The following is a 17,467-nucleotide window of genomic DNA, read 5'->3' on the forward strand; positions in this document are numbered from 1 at the left end:
AGGTGCTGGCCTCAGGGCTCCGAGTGTGGGGACACCCTCTCCCATCTCAGTCCTGGGGTCCTGTGGCTCAGGCACACCCCATACATGGCCCTCCTGGGACCAGGAAGAAGGATCAGGGAATCCCCAGAGCCACCAGGAAGGCATCCCGGCTTCTGGCCAGACCGGTTACCCCTCCAGCACTCCACTGGGCCAGGCCTGTCACCTTGTCTTCACCCAGGTGCTATTTAAAGGTGCCACCTGGGGCCCTGGCTGTAGGACTGGGCCTATGGGAGCAGAGGGGCAGGGACTGGAGCCCTGGGATGTGTCCTGTGTGGTGCCTTGGGGAAGGTGCTGACCCACTCAGGCCTCAGTTTCCCCACCTGTCAATGACGTCTCTAGGCTCTGAGTCTGTGAAGGTTCACCATGCTCCTCTCAGGATCCAGGGCACAGGGTGGCTCCCAGTGGGGCTTGGGGCTTGGGTGTGTCTGTAAATGATGAGCAGGTATGGGTGTAAATGGAGCCACCCTCCTCGGACATGCAGCTCTGGACGACGCTGGGGACCTCGTGCGGGCCCCAGCCATCATCCATGCCCCTGTCAGCTGGCCACAGACATGCGCACATATCCATCCGCCATCAACCCACAGCACCCCATCCCCTCCCCTGCCCAACACCGGGATGCACAACATTCCCTCTACCCACATGTCCCCCCATGCCCAGCCCTCAGTGAAGACCCTGGCCCTGGGGGCCTGGCTCTTCGAGAGAGCCAGTTTGGAGGGCAGACAAGTCCCCCCCCGGTGGCATGCCCAGTGCGGAGGCCGGGCTGGCACAGACATGCAGGCCAGGACTGTCCACCCAGTCTCTGACCCCTGAGCAGCTCTGTTGCTCCCTGTGTCTCTGTCCAACTCACTGTCTCACAGATCGGACTCTCTTAGCCGCCTTTCCCTGTGTCTCTCCCTGTAGCTGTCCGTGTCCCTGTCTCGGAAGTCTCTCTGTCTCTGTCTCCCTCCGTGTCTCTGCGGGCCCGCCTCTCTCACACCCACGCCCCCGCAGCCCCTTCAGGCTAAGCCGGTGACTCACGGACACGCACTCCCCACCCCGCAAGACAAACACGCGCGGAGGCAGGAGAGTTTTCCCGAATGGGCCCCGCCCCACGTCCTGGCCCCGCCCCAGTCGCCTCGTTGCCCCGCCCCTGCGGCTCTGGCCCCGCCCCCGAGGCGCCCCCACTGGCCGGCCGCAGCCTCTCCACTGGTCGGCTCCTTGCCCGTGGCCCCGCCCTCTCTCCCCAGGCCCGCCCCCTGTGGCTCAGGCCCCGCCCCCGATGCTCCCTATTGGCCCGCGCGGGCTGGCCCTGCACGGGCGCCCCGCCCCTGCCCCGGCGATGGCCGAGCTGCGGACGCGCGGGGGGCAGGCAAGAGCGGGCGGCGAGCCGGGCGCGGGGCCATGCGCGGCCGCCTGTGGCTGGGCCTGGCGTGGCTGCTGCTAGCACGGGCGCCCGGCGCCGCGGGGACCCCGAGCAGTCCGCGGAGACCGCGCAGCTACCCACACCTGGAGGGCGACGTGCGCTGGCGGCGCCTTCTGTCCTCCACCCACTTCTTCCTGCGCGTGGACCCCGGCGGCCGCGTGCAGGGGACCCGCTGGCGCCACGGCGCCGACAGTGAGTTCGGGGAGGGGGTGCGGGGTAGACAGTCCGGCAGGAAGGACAGGGGCGGCGGCAGGAGTAAGGACGAGCCAGGTCCTCTGTCCCGTGAGGGTGTGTGGTGTCAGCCAAGTCACTCCCCGGCGGGGGCCTCAGTTTCCTCAACCGTGAAGTGGGTCCAGCGCACGCGCTGGGAGGGTTGCACAGGTGAGGTAGGGGTCCCAGAGGAAGCTCCGCACGCTGGCCTGGCTCCGCAGCAGAGAAAGGTCTTTGCAGAATAGCTGAGTGGTTGAGTAGCCGAGATCACTGGGTCCACTTACAGAGGGGAGGCGGCGACCCCAGGACCCAGCTACATAAGGAAGTGGAAGCAGAGCTAGGGTCTGAACCCTGGACTCCCCACACTGCAAATCCAAACCCAGAACCTGCCCGAGTGAGGGACCCCTCTCTTTCTTCCCACACATTGTTTTGGTAGATGAGGCACAGAGAGGGGAAATGACCTGCCCAGGGTCACACTGCTGGGGTCGGGTGGGGGTGTTGCTGGGGCTCCTTAATGCCCAGAACCTTGTCAAGTTGGAGTCACTGTCCCTGATGCCCTGCCCAGCAAACAGTAGGCACTCAATAAGTGTGGAACGTCTGAAGCAAGAGGAGACATGGGGGCAAAAGAGAAGGAGGAACCTGGGGATCACTGGGGACCTAGAGCCTCAGTGACCCTGTGGGCCTGTCTTGGTCTGCTCAGAGCTCTGAGGCCTGGGCTGGGGGGATAGCTAATCACTGGCCACTGCCTGAATCACTGCCATTAGGGCAGATAATCACCCCCTGCCCTTCCAGCTGCTTTCATCGGGCTCCCAAGGCTCTCATTAGCCTCACCGGACAAGGACGATGACAGGGGGACTGGCTGGGCCAGTCCATCGGTGGTGGGCACAGGCAGGGTGTCTTCAGGCTGGATCTTCTGGGTGGTTTGGGACAGTCGCTGCTTCTCTCTGAGCCTCAGTTTCCCCATCTGGGCAGCAATGGTGGTGACATGGTTGATGGCTCTGTAGGGGGGGAGGCGCTGGGAGCTCTTCTCTCCTTCGTTAATTCTGTAGTTATTAATTGGGTACTACGTATCCTGTAGTGGGCACAGGGGACAAAGCAGTGACCTGGACAGCCCACCTTCATGGGGCTCCCACAGCAGAGGGTAAAGCAGTTAAACGAGTGAATGGCTAATTTGGTAATTTCACAGGAGGCCATGTAGGGTGCAAAGAAAATGAAAACAGGTGATGTACAGATGACTGGGGGGGCAGCTTTCCTGGAGAGGTCTGGGGCCTCCAAGGAGGTGGGCTTGAGTTGACTCTCACGTAGAGAGAAGGACCTGGGTGCCTGATAGTGGAGATAGCAGGTACAGAGGTGCCATGTGACATGGGGTGAGCTCCCCATCACCTCAGGCATCCAAGTCCAGACTGAAGACCAGAGGGCAAGGCCTGGACTCCAGAATAGGCCCTGGTACATGGGTGGGTCGAGGGTATGGGCAGCTGCTCATCCCCTGGGTCTGCCTCGCTGGACTGCTCAGAGTGGGGCAAGGCTCCTCTGGGGTCACCCATCTGCCACTTCCCAGGCCTCAGTTTCCCTCTCTGGGAAGTAGGCACAGTCGGCACCTCCCACCTGGGGTTATGGGGTGCAGTGCTTGGCATATGGTTGGGGCTCCAGCAGCAGCAGTGACTATCATGGAGCTGAGCACACCATGCTGCCCCCCCCATCCCACCGCCTCCTGCCACGCCTCCCATCTGGAGCTCCCGTCATCTCAGTGGCCAGGGTGGGAGGCCGAGCACCGCCTGTGTGGCTGCCGCTAGGGGGTCTACACCTGTTACGCCGCTAGGGGGGTCTACACCTGTTACGCCTCACTTGTGCCCAGGCAGTCCCCGCCTCCTCTGCCTTGGTTTTCTCAGCCTTGACCCGCCAGGGCCCTCCCTGCTCTGAGCTTCCAACCTGGCTGGGGCTCCTCAGGGCCCAAGAGGCCGGCCCCTCCGGGCTGACGTCCTCCCACCTGGCAGGGCCCGTCCTGCCTCAGGTCTTCACACTGGCTTGAGAGTCCTTCCTGCCCCTCCATCACCCCCATCCTTGGAATGCTCCTGGCAGGGCCTCTGTGCTCCCCTGTGTCAGGGCACAAGCCAGGGCCAAGCACACAGTAAGCGCTTGGTGAGTGTTACCTGCGTGAACGAGCCAGCCAGAGTAAGTGGATGAGCGGACGGTGGGCTGCAGGCCCTAACCAACCCCCCCCCCCACCCCCCCCCCCCCAGGCATCATTGAGATCCGCTCCATCCACGTGGGCGTCGTGGCCCTCAAGGCTGTGCACACGGGCTTCTACGTGGCCATGAACCGCGGGGGCCACCTCTACGGGTCGGTGAGTGCAGCTCGTGGGGCTTCTGGTGGGCGGGTGTCTGGTGGGGGGGTGTCCGGTGGCCCACCTCACACACCCGACCCCCCGAAGCGGGTCTACACTGCCCACTGCAGGTTCCAGGAGCGCATCGAGGAGAACGGCTACAACACCTACGCCTCCCTCCGCTGGCGTCACCGTGGTCGGCCCATGTTCCTGGCGCTGGATGGGCAGGGGGCCCCGCGGCGTGGGGGCCGGACACAGCGCCACCACCTGTCCACCCACTTCCTGCCTGTCCTGGTCTCCTGAGCACAGGGGACAAAGCAGTGACCTGGACAGCCCACCTTCATGGGGACAAAGCAGTGACCTGGACAGCCCTCCCTCCTGAGCTGCATGTCCAGGGGCCGGCGGCCGGCGAGCTCGGGCCGTGGCCAAGCACGTCTGGTCACTCGTCTTTTCCCCAAGGATTCATGGAGTGTCTGCTGTGTGGCGGGCTGGGGGTGCTGCGGGACCCCCACAGACACGGCCTGGCCCCCAGGGAGCTCCTGAGTCGGAGGGGAGGTGGACACTGAGTTGAGCAGAGGCCACAGGTGTCCAGTCACAAGCAGGGGGTGGGGTACGGAGGCCCCAGAAAGGCCCCACCCCAGGGATGGAGCCTGAAGGACAGGGCCATGTAGTCACCAAAGGGCTGAGACGTGGCCTAGGCAAAGGCTCTGAGGTGGGAGCCCATTGGGTGTTTGAGGCAGGGAGGAGGTGGGAGAGGCTGGGGCAGAGTGAGGTCTGAGGGCTGGGGGAGAGAGGGCGACATGGACATGCCACGGGGTGACCGGTCCCCGTCCTGGTCCCGGGACCTGGGACGTGTCCCCTCACGTGGCAGAGGGGACCTTGTCAGGGCCCCTGAGGAGGGGGTGACCCTGGGTTCCCAGGGGGCCCAGTGTCCTCACGAGGCCCTCACAAAGGGGAGGCAGAGGGTGGGAGTCCCAGAGACGGGCAGACCCCGCGCTGCTGGCGGTGAGGATGGAGGGGGGGCTGCAGGCCAGGAAAAGGCCGGAGCCGGGTCTCCCGGGGGCCGCGGGGGGAGGAGGGGACACCAGCCCTCCATTCTGTATTTCTGAGCCCAGAACTGTCAGAGAATCGGTGTGTGGTGGTCACAGCGGCCGTAGAGCAAACACACGGGCGCGCGCGGTCTGGAGGTGCTTGCACTGCAACCGCGGTCAGAGCTCCAGAGCTCCCGCGCTCCCGTGGGGCGGGCAGGGCTGGGAGTGGGAGTGGGTGCTGCGTGCAGGCCATGGGGGCCCCGTGCCAGCATCCTCCAGGGGCAGCCGCGGCTGCCGCCCTCCCAGCACCCCTGAGCCCTCACCGCCGGGCTGAACCCCAGCCGAAGGAAAAGGGGTGCAGAGCCCAGGTTCAAACCCCAGCCAAGCTGGGCCCGGCAGTTCCGCTTGGGTGTCCCACCCCGGGCGAGGTGGGACATTCCGCGTGGGGAGGGCAACAGTCCCTGGGGCGGCGCGCAGGCTCCCACCCCTCCCCGCAGCCCCCTCCCACTACAATACAGAGGATGAAGGCAGGGAGCGGGCAGACGGAGGGCGCTCACTGCGGTCGGTGGAGGCCACTGGTCCCCGTAGCCACGCAAACATGCGCGGTCAGCGGCCCCGTGGGCAGGGCCCCCGCGGACGGGGCTTTTCCGGCGGCCGCGGCCTTCACGCTCAGGGAAGCTCTGGCGTCTTCGGGCGGGGGGGGCTCCCGGCGCGCTCCGGGGTCGGGTCTGCGGCCGCGGAGCTGGCTGAGGCCCGAGAAGCCCGACCTCGCGGCCGCACAGCTCGGCCCGCCCCCAGCGCCCGCGCGGAAGGAAAACGCCAACCACCTGCTTCTCTTTCTAAGTAGGTGTATTTTTAAATAGCTTTCAAGATACACATATTTTTTCCTTTAAAAAACGTCTGTCGGAGCAGTTTTGTTCTTGTTTTGCTGGTCATCCTGTGGTCCCGAGCCCCCTGCGCTTGGGTTGGGGGCCGGTGGCCTGTCCAGGCGTCGCGGAGACCCCGGCCTAGCGGCTCCACCCGGTCTTTCCACAGATCATGCAGGGCCGCGTGTGAGCTAAAACGTCCATTTATTTCAAAGCAGTAATAATTTAAAATTATAAAAACCTTTCCGCCGTTGACTGTGTGGAGGGTGAGGTTAGAGACAAACGGGTGGGGGACCGGGGACGCCCCGGGGGCGCCGTGTGCCCAGGCCCCCGCGCCAGACGCCCGTGGGGAGGGCGGAGCTTGCTCCAGCCTGGAGGCGGCGGTCGTCCGAGTCTCTGCCCACCGCGGGGGGGGGGGGGGCGATGCGGGAGCCGAGGCGGGTGGGGGCACCTCCAGGCTCCAGCTCGCGGCGCCCCCCCCACCGCCCCGCAGGGCCTGGTGCGGGCGAGGTCCTGTGCTCAGGCTGGGGGCCGGCCCGAGGCGGGGGCGGGGGGCTCAGGAGTTGCCGGCTGGGTTTTCGTTGCTGGGCGAGCTGGAGGACGACGACGACGAGGAGGACGAGAAGCTCACGCCGGTCAGGCCTGGGGGGTTGGTGGCTGTGTTCTGACCCGTGAGGCTTTTCCGGCACACGGGGCAGCTGTCGTGCTTCGCGGGGACAGAGGGAGGGGCGGTTCAGAGGCAGAGCGGGGGGGGGGGGGGCCGCGCGGGAGGGGGTGGGGGCACGGCTCACCTGCTGCAGCCAGGGCACGATGCAGCCGTCGTGAAAGAGGTGACTGCAGGGCAGCTGCCGCACGCGCTCCCCCAGTCCGTAGTCATCCTTGCACACGGGGCACTCCAGCCCGGAGCCTGCGGGACGGACGCCTGTGACCGCCGAGACCCGCGGGGGAGCCTGCCCACCACCCCCGCCAGGGCACGCAGGGGCCGAGGCCCCACCTGGCGTCCTGGGGGACGGGACACGGACAGTGTCAGGACAGGGGCCGAGAGACACACACCTACGTGTTCCTCCGTGACGGGGACGGTGGGGAGGGCCTGGATTTTCTCTTTGTCTGCAGGCGGGGGGCCTGTGTTTTCAAACTGATTGAGGAGCTGAAAGACAAGAGGCCAGAGTGCCGGGAGCTCGGTAGGCAGGCGCCGCCCCTCGCCCCGAAGGGCTCTGAAATGCAAGGCTGGGTTACCTGCAAAAGCACCAAGGCTGTGTTTTTCCTGGTCCCCAGACCCCCCCACGAGGCTGAGCCCCACGCTCCTACCCACCCGTCCGCATGTCCAGTCAGGGTCACCTTGCACCCAGGGCAGCTGCAGCCCTGGGGACAGCGCGACCCCTCCCAGCTCAGAGGGTCCCACCCAGGGGCTGGTCCCTGAGGCCTCCTGTCAGCTAGAGCCAGAGGGCTGGGTCCTGCTGTGGGGAAGCGCACCACAGTTCACCAGCAAAAGGCCTCACAAGGGCTGCCAAGTTCACGGTGACCACCCCATCCCCGGGGCAGCTCAGGAGAATGTGGAAGTCCACGTGGGGCACCCCAGCCTCAGGATGGGAGTTATGGAGAGCTGGGGAGCAGGGCATCCACACCAGGGACTCTCTCGGCCTCTGTGAGCAGGGCCCGTCAAGCTCCTCATCCTCAGCAGGAAAGAGAGCGACCCCCGTGCCGTCCTCGGGGCGGTGACCCTGTACCTGCGTGATGATGGCATCCAGGCCGTTGGCCCCCCAGGCGTAGTCCATCGGGTTTGAGTGCAGGACACCCCTGCGCAGAGAGGTCTGGGGTTCAAGTGGCGGAGGCGCCGGGCAGGGCGCAAGGGGACCCGCCCACCTACTCACCAGGGGCCCAGGCCCAGGCTGGGGATGCTGGCAGGAGTGATGATACCATTGACCAGCTGCTGGATGATCCTGGAACAGAGTGGGGGGCCCAGCCTGTGGTCAGCACCCTCCGAGGCTGGGCACCCCAGAGGAGGAAGCAGAGGAGACACGTGTCCAGCTTCGAAATTCACAGCGTTTAAAGGCTGTGTTTTCTTTTTTAATTTTTTTATTGTTATGTTAATCCCCATACATTACATCATTAGTTTTAGATATAGTGTTCCATGATTCATTGTTTGTGCATAACACCCAGTGCTCCATGCGGAACGTGCCCTCCTCAATACCCATCACCAGGCTAACCCATCCTCCCAACCCCCTCCCCTCTAGAACCCTCAGTTTGTTTTTCAGAGTCCATCGTCTCTCATGGTTCTTCTCCCCCTCCGATTTTAAAGGCTGTGTTTTCAACCAAGAAGATTTGCGAAGACTCAGACACGAGACAGACCCTCACTGATCTCTGGGCCAGCTCTCCCGGAGGCCTGGACAGCGCCTGTGAGCGCGAACCACGTCACATCGCTCCCTATCTTACAACCTGGGGGCACATCCCGGAGGTCCCCAGCCCTGCCGTTCGCAACAGCCCTGAAATGTGCCGGCTGAGGTCACGGTGAAGCCAGGGCCCGAGCCTGGGGCAGCCGCTGCAGGGCAGCTCACAGACGGGGGACACCAGGGGCATCAGGGCAGCCCAGACTGTGTCCTTGGCTGGAATCGAGCAGGACAGAGCTCCCTGTGCATCTAAACCCATCTTAAGAGACACAGGCGCTGCTCTGTGTAGGGCCAAGTTCCAGCTATGAAGACGCTGGAGAAGCCTGGCCCTGTATCCTCTGGGGGCGGGCCCTCCGAGGAACATTTCCTTTTTACCCCCAGTCCTTCTGAACAAGCCTCAGCTTTCAAGGAAGCCGTCCTGGTGCCAACCCCAGCATGGAGGGAGCCTGGGGCTCTGCTGAGGAGCACGGATGCCAGAAACCCACCCCATTTGCCTGCCGCCCTGGGAGACAAGGACCCAAATGGGAACCAGCCGTGTCTGAGCTGATGGGCATGCGGGCAGGGGTTGCAGGGGAGAGGCAGAGACCCCTCTCAGAAGGACGGGGGCAACTAAGTGGACAAGAGGCCCCCTGGCCCTGTCCAGGTCCCACCGCATCCTCAGGCCCTCAGGCCACACTTTAGGGTCCCCCTCTGCACCCATCAGCATGGTGGGCTCAGGCAAAATCTGCCTGGATGCACTGGGGAACTGCCCTGCCCAGAGGTCAGCCCCAGAACTAGCATCCACCCCCTCTGTGCCCACAGAACCTTCTAGAAGGGCAGATGGTCAGTCTGCCTGAGTCGGGATGGGACAGGTTGTAAGACTCCCACGAGTGTCCCACCCGCCGGCTATCCCCAGGTGCCTCACCCTTCCAGCGTGGGGACGCCTTCGTGCCGGCCGGTGGCCCGCCGTGCAGTGAGGCGGGCGCGGGGCTGCCGGGCACCATACCGGTGCCGGGAGTGTTGCTCTCTCTCCCGCCGGCTCTCGGGGTCCCTGCCCTCATCGGTCTGCACCCCAGGGGGGAACGTGGGGATCTCGAAGCTGTCGTCAAAGATGCCGAAAGCAAACTGGCCGTAGCCCTGCGGCAGTGTGAACAGGTGCTGGTCCACATTCTGTGGGGAGGAGGGCCGTGATCACGGGCAGGGGCAGGAGCCCTGAGCTGCCACCTGGGTCCTGCCCAGCCCAGCACCTTGCCTGGACCCCACGTTTCCTCCATGCGCTGAGGGGTGCTGTCCTGGGGTCAGGGCTCTGAGGGATGGGGACACACCAGGGGGACCTTGCCATGTGTGGGATAAAGGAGGAAGGAGCGGCCCAGCAGTCAAGGGTCAGGCGGGAGGAACAGTCCTGTGAGGCGAGGGGAGGGGTGGGTAGCTGCCTGCAGGAAAGGGGCGCAATCTGGGGCCAGACTCACCTCGAATGGTGGCCTGCTCTGGTCCGTGGGGGCTGTGGAGGGAGCGGACCCATTCTCTGTACTCCTGGGAGGACGGGCACAAGTCAGCAGTGGGGACTGTCCCACCGGGACCCAGGGCCACTGTCCCCCTCTGAAGCCCTGCCCGTGCCCTGGGTCAGGAAGGGGGGGGGTCATCTCCCCTAACCCCCCCACCCAACCCACCGTGGCCCATCCAGGCTCTGTCTGCCCCAGAACTGAACCAGCATTCGGTGCAGCAGCCCGTGTCCTGGCCACAGCCCCGTCCGCACCCCGAGGGGCCTGGTCCGGCCAGTGTGCACCTGGGCTGTGTTACCTGGTCTCTTCTGGAAGCTCCTCAATAAAACCAGACTCGCATCTGGGGCAGATGTAATCCTGCAGAGGAGAGGGCAGGTGAGTGCGATCTCGGGGTCCCTGCCCCCGGGCTGAGCTAGCTGGACACCCCCACAGGACCGCAGCACGCAGCACAGGACGAGCTCCAGGCACACCTGTGAAACTGCTCAAGCCCAGAGTCAGAGCTGGCAGAGGCCCCGCTGGGTGGCCCTGGGTGGGGCCTGTGCACGGACACCCATCAGCCGTGGCGTGGCTGGAGCCCCCTGGACCTGCTGCCCTGGTGCGGGTGAGGCCCAAGCTCCCGGGTCATCTCCCCACCATCCCACAGTCCCACAGTCCATCAGCCTATGTTCCTCAGGATGACAGAAGTCATTCCAAGGTCTCCACTCAGCCACATCAGCTGCTGAAGGCTCTGACAAGGCCCATACCAAACAGGCCAGCTGATGTGGGTCCACCGAGCAGTTCCTGACTTGCACAGATGGACATTCTGTGAGTGCCCCCCACGTGCACAAAGAGGCACCTGCCCCAAGCTCCGGGGGGGGGTCGCATGGGTGACCACGGAGCCCCAGGACTATGGAGGCCTCAGTAGCTCAAGTCCCTGGAGGGGGCCACGGAGGGTGGGAAGCACCACCCAGGCACAGGGACCAGCCTGTGGGTGTCCCATGGTGGCATTTCTGGAACGTTCCAGCAGCCCTGGCACAGGGCCTGTGACCCCATCCCCACTGGCCACGCCCCCTCCCACCCCTGGCCCACCAGTGCTGTCCCAACTGGACAGTGGGGGACTGGCCCCAGGGGAGCCACAGGCACAAGCCCACAGCCGTGGGTCCCAGAGCCCCACCACCAGCCACCAGTGCAGGGTCTGCCCCTGCCTGCTGAGTGGGAGAGAAGGTGGGGGGGACGGCTGCTGACAGTCCCAGGGGAGCCACAGGTGGGAGGGCCAGGCCCCTCCCTCCATCAGGGCAGTGGGTGCCACCACAGCACAGGCCACGTCCCCTCACCTTCCTGCACGCCGAAAGCAAAGGGGGCCCCAAAGGACACTGTCTGAGCCAAGTGGGGAGCACAGGAAGGAGTGCACAGGTCGTAGGAACTGGTATCCAGGACGTATAAACGAGTCTAACAGTTCAGCGACAAAAACACAAATAACCCAGTGAAAAAATGGCCAAAGAACCAAGACAGTTCTCGAAAGACACACGGATGGCAGTGAGCCGGAGGACGCCCAGCACCGTCGGGCAGCGGGGAAATGCAAACCAGAGCCTGGAGACACCAGGACGGCCCGACTCCAACACCAATGACAAGTGCTGGCGAGGACGTGGAGACCTCAGAACCATCCGCCACGCCGGCGGGGACAGTCACGCAGTTCCTCGAAAAGTTGCACACGGAGTCACCGGACGACCCTGCAATTCCACGGCTGGGTACACGGCCAAGACACGAAAACGCACGTCACACCAAACCCACAAGTGCACGTCCACAGCGGCCCCGCTCACGGCAGCCAAAAGGTGGCGACAACCCCAGTGTCCGTGCGCAGGTGGATGTGGCCCAGCCACGCACCGGAGCGTCCCTCGGCCGCGGACAGGAGCCAGGCGCCCTCACGCGCGGCCCCGGGGACGGACCCCGAGCCCACGACGCTCAGGGAGGGAACCAGACACGGAAGGTCACACGGCATGTGAGTCCACGTGGGTGACACGTCCAGAACAGGCTCATCCGCGGACGGGAAGGGGGGGCTCGTGGGGGCCCAGGGGCTGGGGGTGGGGTGACGGCAGATGGGGACGGGGTTTCCCTTGAAGGTGATGGAATGTTCTGGAACTGGATGAGGTGGTGGGTACCGGACTCCTGAGTGTACAGGAAACACTGAGGGCACACTGTGAACAGGTGGGCTGTATCTCAACAAAGCCACCAGAAGGAGCAGCAAGGACAGCACCCTTTGCCCCTCTGAGTAGGGACGTGGGGGCAACGGGCAGCTCTGCAGCACAGTGAGTGACCAGCCCTCAGCACGTGGGGCGAGGGTCCTCACTGCCCGGTAGAGCCTCTAGGGGAGGGAGGGTTGGGACACGGGCTGATGTGGCTGCAGGTGTCTGTGGTGGCCTCGGTTAGGATCCCAGGAATCAAACCACTGCTGGGCATGGCCGTGTCACAGACAATACTGGGTGTCTGCCCAGGGTTGCCCTTGGCTCAGGGTGGGCAGGAAGGTCCAGGCTCTCTCTGTGTCCTGGCGGAGCCCACCCCACACACACACCTGCCCTACAGATGAGACAGAAATCAGACATGTGCCTGCCGTCTCCAAGCGGGATGGCGGGGCTGGGGAGGGCCTATGTGAGAAGCTGTCCCTCCCTCTCATCTGAGCATGCTGCCTGTCCCCAGCCAGCCTGGAGGAGCCAGAGCAGGGCCGGTGTGGCAGGTGGCCTCAGCCTGACCTGCTGGCAAACAGGCAACCTCTCCTGCCATTACTGAGGCTTGCGGCCGCTCCTGAGCGTCACCTGGGAGCCCCATCTCACACGGGGCACAAGCTCCTCATCCCACTCTCTGCTCTCCACTTTCCCCTGTGGTCAGCTCAGAACACCCCGGCCTGACCACTCCCGCTCCCCTGCCCCATCCAGGCCACCTCCACCTGCCCTCTCTTCTCAGGGCCTGCACACCATCCCCTTTGCCGGAGCATTCTCCCCCGATAGCTACCTGGCTTGCCCCCTCTCGGAAGTCGGGTCTCTGCTCAAACGTCACCTCCTGGCTGCAAGCCTCGGTCTCCCCACCTGTAAATGGAGGATGGCCTCAACCCTAGGGCTCTGAAATCCAGGAGCCACTGGGGACTGGAGGGCTACGGCTCAGCTGCTGGCTGTGGTCAGGGCCCTGCCTCCGTGCTCTCTCTGAGTCCAGGTTGGCCTGTCGGAGCCGTGGCCCCGACACCTAGGAGTTCAGCAGGCTCCACGCTCTGCTTCTAGGCAGTGGGGAAGGGACCAGATCTGGGGGTGTCCCAGTGCTCTCCTCCTCCATGGGCACACCCCAGAGGTTTCTCTTAAACCTGAGTACCCAGTAATAGAAAACTGCAGCCAAGCAAGGAGACCCTGGACAGAGTGTTTGTGGCCCACAAGGCAGAGCCTGTCTACCGAGCCTGGGTCCAGGTGGTGGCAGCCCCTTGCTCCCAGCCCTCAAGTGTGAGCACCTGTCTCTAACCGATGGCTCCTCATGGTGAATCAGTGACCTCTCCCCCTAGGAGGGAGGGAGGGGACCACCCCAGCATCATCACCAACAGTGGCGGCCACAGCACCGAAGACAGGACGCTAAATTCACTGAGCGCTCGCTCCCTGTGCTCAGCCCCCATGATGCGCCTAGGTGGTGCGACTCAGCCCTCCTCAGTGACAGGGAGGTCAGCCGGGATGGCCCTCAGGAACAGGCACCAGCCCTCATTCATACACTCCTTCACACCATGGCCAGGCAAGTACGGTTACATCCGGGAAACTTCGGCGGGCGTCAGAGAGGTAGCTGGCCCCACAGGATGGTCTGCTCTATGGTGACGCTGGGCTCTGTAGGCCCAGGCCCGTCAGGGCTCCTCCAGAGGAGGCAGAAGTCCAAGTGCGGTGCAGACATCGGAGGGACACGGACTCAGGTCCAAACACAGACATGATGGGACTCCCGCACCCCTGCAGCCCCCTGCTCACCAGCCACGAACCCCAGGAGCACACTTCCTGCCCCACACAGCCGTTCTCAGCTGTCACTGGGCAGAGGAACCTGCCAGACCCCATGGGAAAGCCGACCCTGCCCCTCACCACTCCCCAGCCTCCCTGCACTTTATTCCTGGGGTCTTAGCAGCGGCCACCACGCCCCACGCTCACACCCCATCTGTCCCCCGAGCGTCTGTGAGCATCGCGCACACTGCTGGGTGCGGAGCCACACCAGGACCTGGCAGTGTGTGAGGCCCGCTGCGAGCCAGAGATGAGCACACACACAGCCCAGCACTCGTTTCCACCCCGGGGTATCCAATCCCACCTTCCTTATCTTCCCAGGGTGCTTCTGACACCACTGCTAGCCGGGATGCCATAGGATAGGACACGTGTGCCCGCTACACTGGGGGTTCCCCCTCACTTCAGCCTGCCAGATGGCTCAGAGGCCTGGGGTGCCTAGGGCATGGCTCAGCCCAGCATCCAGCCACCTCTTTGGGGCTCAGCCTGCTTCCGCCCCTGCTGACTTCAGACCCTGAGCAAACACCAGCCCTCTTTGGAGCATCCACTGTGTGGGGCTGCAGGGTGGGGGTGGGGCAGCTCACACATCGAGGCTCCCTAGGCATCCCTGGTGCCCGATCTCAACTCCATGCTCTGCACTCCAGCGAACCACTGGAGTCAGTTCCACACTTAACCTCCCCAGGGCCCCGGTTTCTGCAGCTGCAAATGGACGGCTCACCATGGGGCAGGGCCTCCCTGCCACAAGCAGGGCCCAGCACAGCACATAGCACAGGGCCACACAGGGCTGTCAGGTGCCAGAGGGTCCAGAACGAGGCCATATGGTGCCTAGGAGGCAGGCCCAGCTCCATGGAGGGCTCCGTGGAGAGGACTCCATTCATTCTGCTAAAAACTGAGGGCCAGGACTTCTCCAGGCCCCTCTAGGAGCAAGGGCAGCAGACGCGTGAAGAGCGCGAGGGCAGGCCGGTTCTCCTCACCCCAGCACCCCTCCAGGCCCAGTCTCTGTCCAACCGTGCACTCAGGACATTCCTGAGAAGGAAAGCAGTCACCATCACGAGACGACAGGTGGAAAGAGGGCCATCTAAGACGCCACCTGCAACAAGGAGCTCAGGGCGTGAGGACCCTGGACTTCCACCTGCTCCGTCCACCTGGTGGGACCCTGCACCTCCTGGCAAGCCCTGTGGACGCCGAGCACAGCCGGGCTCTGACCAGGGACGCTCCGCTTCCACAGCCCCACAGTCACGCCACCGAAACCAGCAGCACATCCACCGCATCCTGAGCGCTGCCGTTTCCCAGGAAGGATCGAGTCTGGGCTTGTGCGCCAGCCGGCCTGTCTGGCTCCTGCTCCCACATGCCCTGCCCCAGCCAGGCCACAAGCCTGTCCCTGTGCGTCCTGCGGGTCAGGCGCTGGGCTCCTTCACACACACACGCTCCCAACTGGACCCCACTGAGTGGGCACGGATTAGCTCCTCAAACCCATCTTGCAGGCGGGGAAACTGAGGTCCAGGGACGTTGAGCGCCTCGCCCAGAGCCACATGGCGCAGACGTGGCACAGCTGGGTGTGGCCTCAGCCTGATCCTGCAGAGAAGCTCCCGAAAGCAGGCACTGTCTGGGGCCTCTGGAGGGACCACCGCAATGACAAAAATCTAAGGCAGGAACTGCACACAAGCCAGCCCCAAGGCCCTGTAGCCCACTAACACCAGCACCACCTTCCCATGAACAGAACACGCCGCCACGGGGGCCAGGACCTTCCACCGCTACCAGGTTAGCTGAGTGTGCGTTTCCGGCCCCGCAACATCAGGTGTGCCCCTTACTGATAAACAGTCACCCTGTCTACTGCGCCTCGTGGAATCCTATTCCAAACCCACAAGCAGGCACACTCCTTACCGTTATTTGCTTTTACGGAATTTACCAGCACTCCCAACTAAATATTTGCCAATCCCTTACTCAACACTGGCTCCCTGACCAGCCTATAAACTCTGAGGACAAAAGTCAAGGATACCTTGACACCACTGGATTCTGTGCTTAGGAAGGTCCTCACCAGCCCGGCGACAACTGCAAGAGGTCAGGGTCCTCCAGGTCCAAGGCCACACGGCCAGGAAGCGGCCACACCTGGCCAGGACCCAGGCCCTGTGCTGGCCCCAGGAAGAGAGGCCCAGAGCAGACAGCTGTGCAGACTGCCCAGCCCCACCACAAAGCAGGCCACTCTGGGGGAAGCCCGAGACCCAGGGCCTGTCGCCGGGCTCATGCCAGCTGCAAGGGGCTGTATGCAATTAATCTACGCTGCTGAGCTGTCAGGGGACCAGCCCCTTCCTGCCATGGTCGAAAAAGATTCCGAGTTGGGGCTGCAGAAAGCCGGAAGAGGCAGAAGCAGGACTTCCGGGAGGAGGCCGAGTGGGGCAAGTCTCAGCTCCCCCAGCAGGTGCTCACACATCTGAGGTTTCATTTTGTTTTTCCCTCCTCCTGAGGAGGAAGGAGCCCCTTGCCTCTGGCAGCCACACCTCCCTACCTTTCCTGGCCTCCTGGGCCCAGACACCGCTCTCTGCTCCACACCCCGACTTTAGCCCACTTTCCTTCTCTGTGGCTGGGATGATGCCTAAAGACTCCTTCCCCAGCCCCCTCCCAGCCCCCTCTTCCCAGGGGTCCCCACAGCTGGAAAGGCAGATCGGAGTCGGGCTCTGATACCGGAACACCCTCCATCCACCATCCACCACCCACTAGCCAGGCGGCTGTGGGGAGCATGCCTCCCGGAGATAAAGTACAAGGAGAGCACCTAGAAGGTGCTCAATAAATCCTCACCGCCGGCAGCCCCTTCACCGAGGCGGGGGAGGGTTCCCAATCCCACACCTCCCTCTTCCTGTCCCGCCTGAGCTGGCCCAGTGGCAAATGTCAGGACCACGGCTGGCCTGAGCTTCCCCGGGTTTCAGATTTTGCACCTGTAAGGTTGGAGAGGGTCGGACGGGACCACGGCTTTCCCTTCCGGCCTGGGGCAGGGAAACACGGGTCCCACCCTGGACCCCCGGGATGAGGAGCCTGGAAAACTGTAACCTTTAACAAGCAGCCCCCTCCCGCACCACCCGGTTTGAGAAACGTTGGCCCTAAATGAGCAGAAAGCAACACCTGGCCACAGGCTGGCCTCACCGCACCGCCCCCCCCCCAGGGAAGCCCAAAAACGCAGGCCCGGGTCACAAAGATCTGCCCCGGGCAGCTGTCAGGCCCAGCCCAGGTCCATCGCCTTCTCGTCCCGACCACGGGAAAGCGGGCGGGAGGGCTCCACCGGGCGGCCCGCAGCCAGGCGCCCGCAGCGCCGACCACGCGCTCCGGGAACGGCCCCGGGTCCCCCCACCTCTCTCCCGCTGGGCGGCGTGCCGAGCGCAGGTCACGCGGCCTCCGCGGGCCTCAGTTTCCCCATCGGGGACCGAGGCCGCGCATCTGGGGTCATCGGCCTCGCTGCGCCCCTGGGGGCGGCCCCCGCCTCCGGGCCCTCCGCAGAGACCCGGGCCGACGCCGCCCGGGCCTCAGTTTCCCCGTCGGAGCCAGCTCGCCTCAGGCCGAAGGAGAGAGCTCCCGCCCGCCGCCCCGGCCCGGGCCTCACCGGCAGGCGCGGCACGATCTCGACCGAGCAGCAGTGGCAGAAGTACCGTCCGGGCTGCGGCGACGCCTCGGCCATGGCCACTGCCGCCTCCTCCGCGCCGCCCGCCCCCCGCGCGGCGCCCGCCGCCGGCCGTTTGCTGCTCCCTTGCCG

General features: G+C 64.5%; 2 protein-coding genes across 5 annotated transcripts; one reads left to right on the top strand and one right to left on the bottom strand.

Annotated features, from left to right (window-relative positions):
* Nucleotides 1-1,419: 1,419 nt before the first annotated feature.
* On the top strand, nt 1,420-5,778 carry FGF22 (fibroblast growth factor 22). Of its 2 annotated transcripts, none has more exons than XM_032394834.1 (3): nt 1,420-1,633; nt 3,892-3,995; nt 4,106-5,778. In XM_032394834.1, the coding sequence occupies exons 1-3, from the start codon at nt 1,420-1,422 to the stop codon at nt 4,538-4,540; spliced, it is 753 nt and encodes a 250-aa protein (XP_032250725.1). In that variant the 3' UTR covers nt 4,541-5,778. The 2 variants fall into 2 exon arrangements, with proteins under 2 accessions (XP_032250725.1, XP_032250726.1); XM_032394835.1 differs by having other exon boundaries at nt 4,083-4,360.
* Nucleotides 5,779-5,841: 63 nt separating this feature from the next.
* RNF126 (ring finger protein 126) lies at nt 5,842-17,467 on the bottom strand. 3 transcript variants are annotated; one of them, XM_032394832.1, is made up of 9 exons: nt 17,318-17,467; nt 10,038-10,096; nt 9,707-9,770; nt 9,163-9,374; nt 7,743-7,811; nt 7,599-7,668; nt 6,925-7,018; nt 6,663-6,778; nt 5,842-6,577 (listed from the first exon to the last, which is right to left on the bottom strand). In XM_032394832.1, the coding sequence occupies exons 1-9, from the start codon at nt 17,390-17,392 to the stop codon at nt 6,428-6,430; spliced, it is 909 nt and encodes a 302-aa protein (XP_032250723.1). In that variant the 5' UTR covers nt 17,393-17,467; the 3' UTR covers nt 5,842-6,427. The 3 variants fall into 3 exon arrangements, with proteins under 3 accessions (XP_032250723.1, XP_032250722.1, XP_032250724.1); XM_032394831.1 differs by having other exon boundaries at nt 9,163-9,407; XM_032394833.1 differs by having other exon boundaries at nt 6,427-6,513; nt 9,163-9,407.

This window comes from Phoca vitulina, unplaced genomic scaffold (genome assembly GCF_004348235.1).
Source record: "Phoca vitulina isolate PV1807 unplaced genomic scaffold, GSC_HSeal_1.0 scaffold81, whole genome shotgun sequence".
Lineage (NCBI taxonomy): Eukaryota > Metazoa > Chordata > Mammalia > Carnivora > Phocidae > Phoca > Phoca vitulina.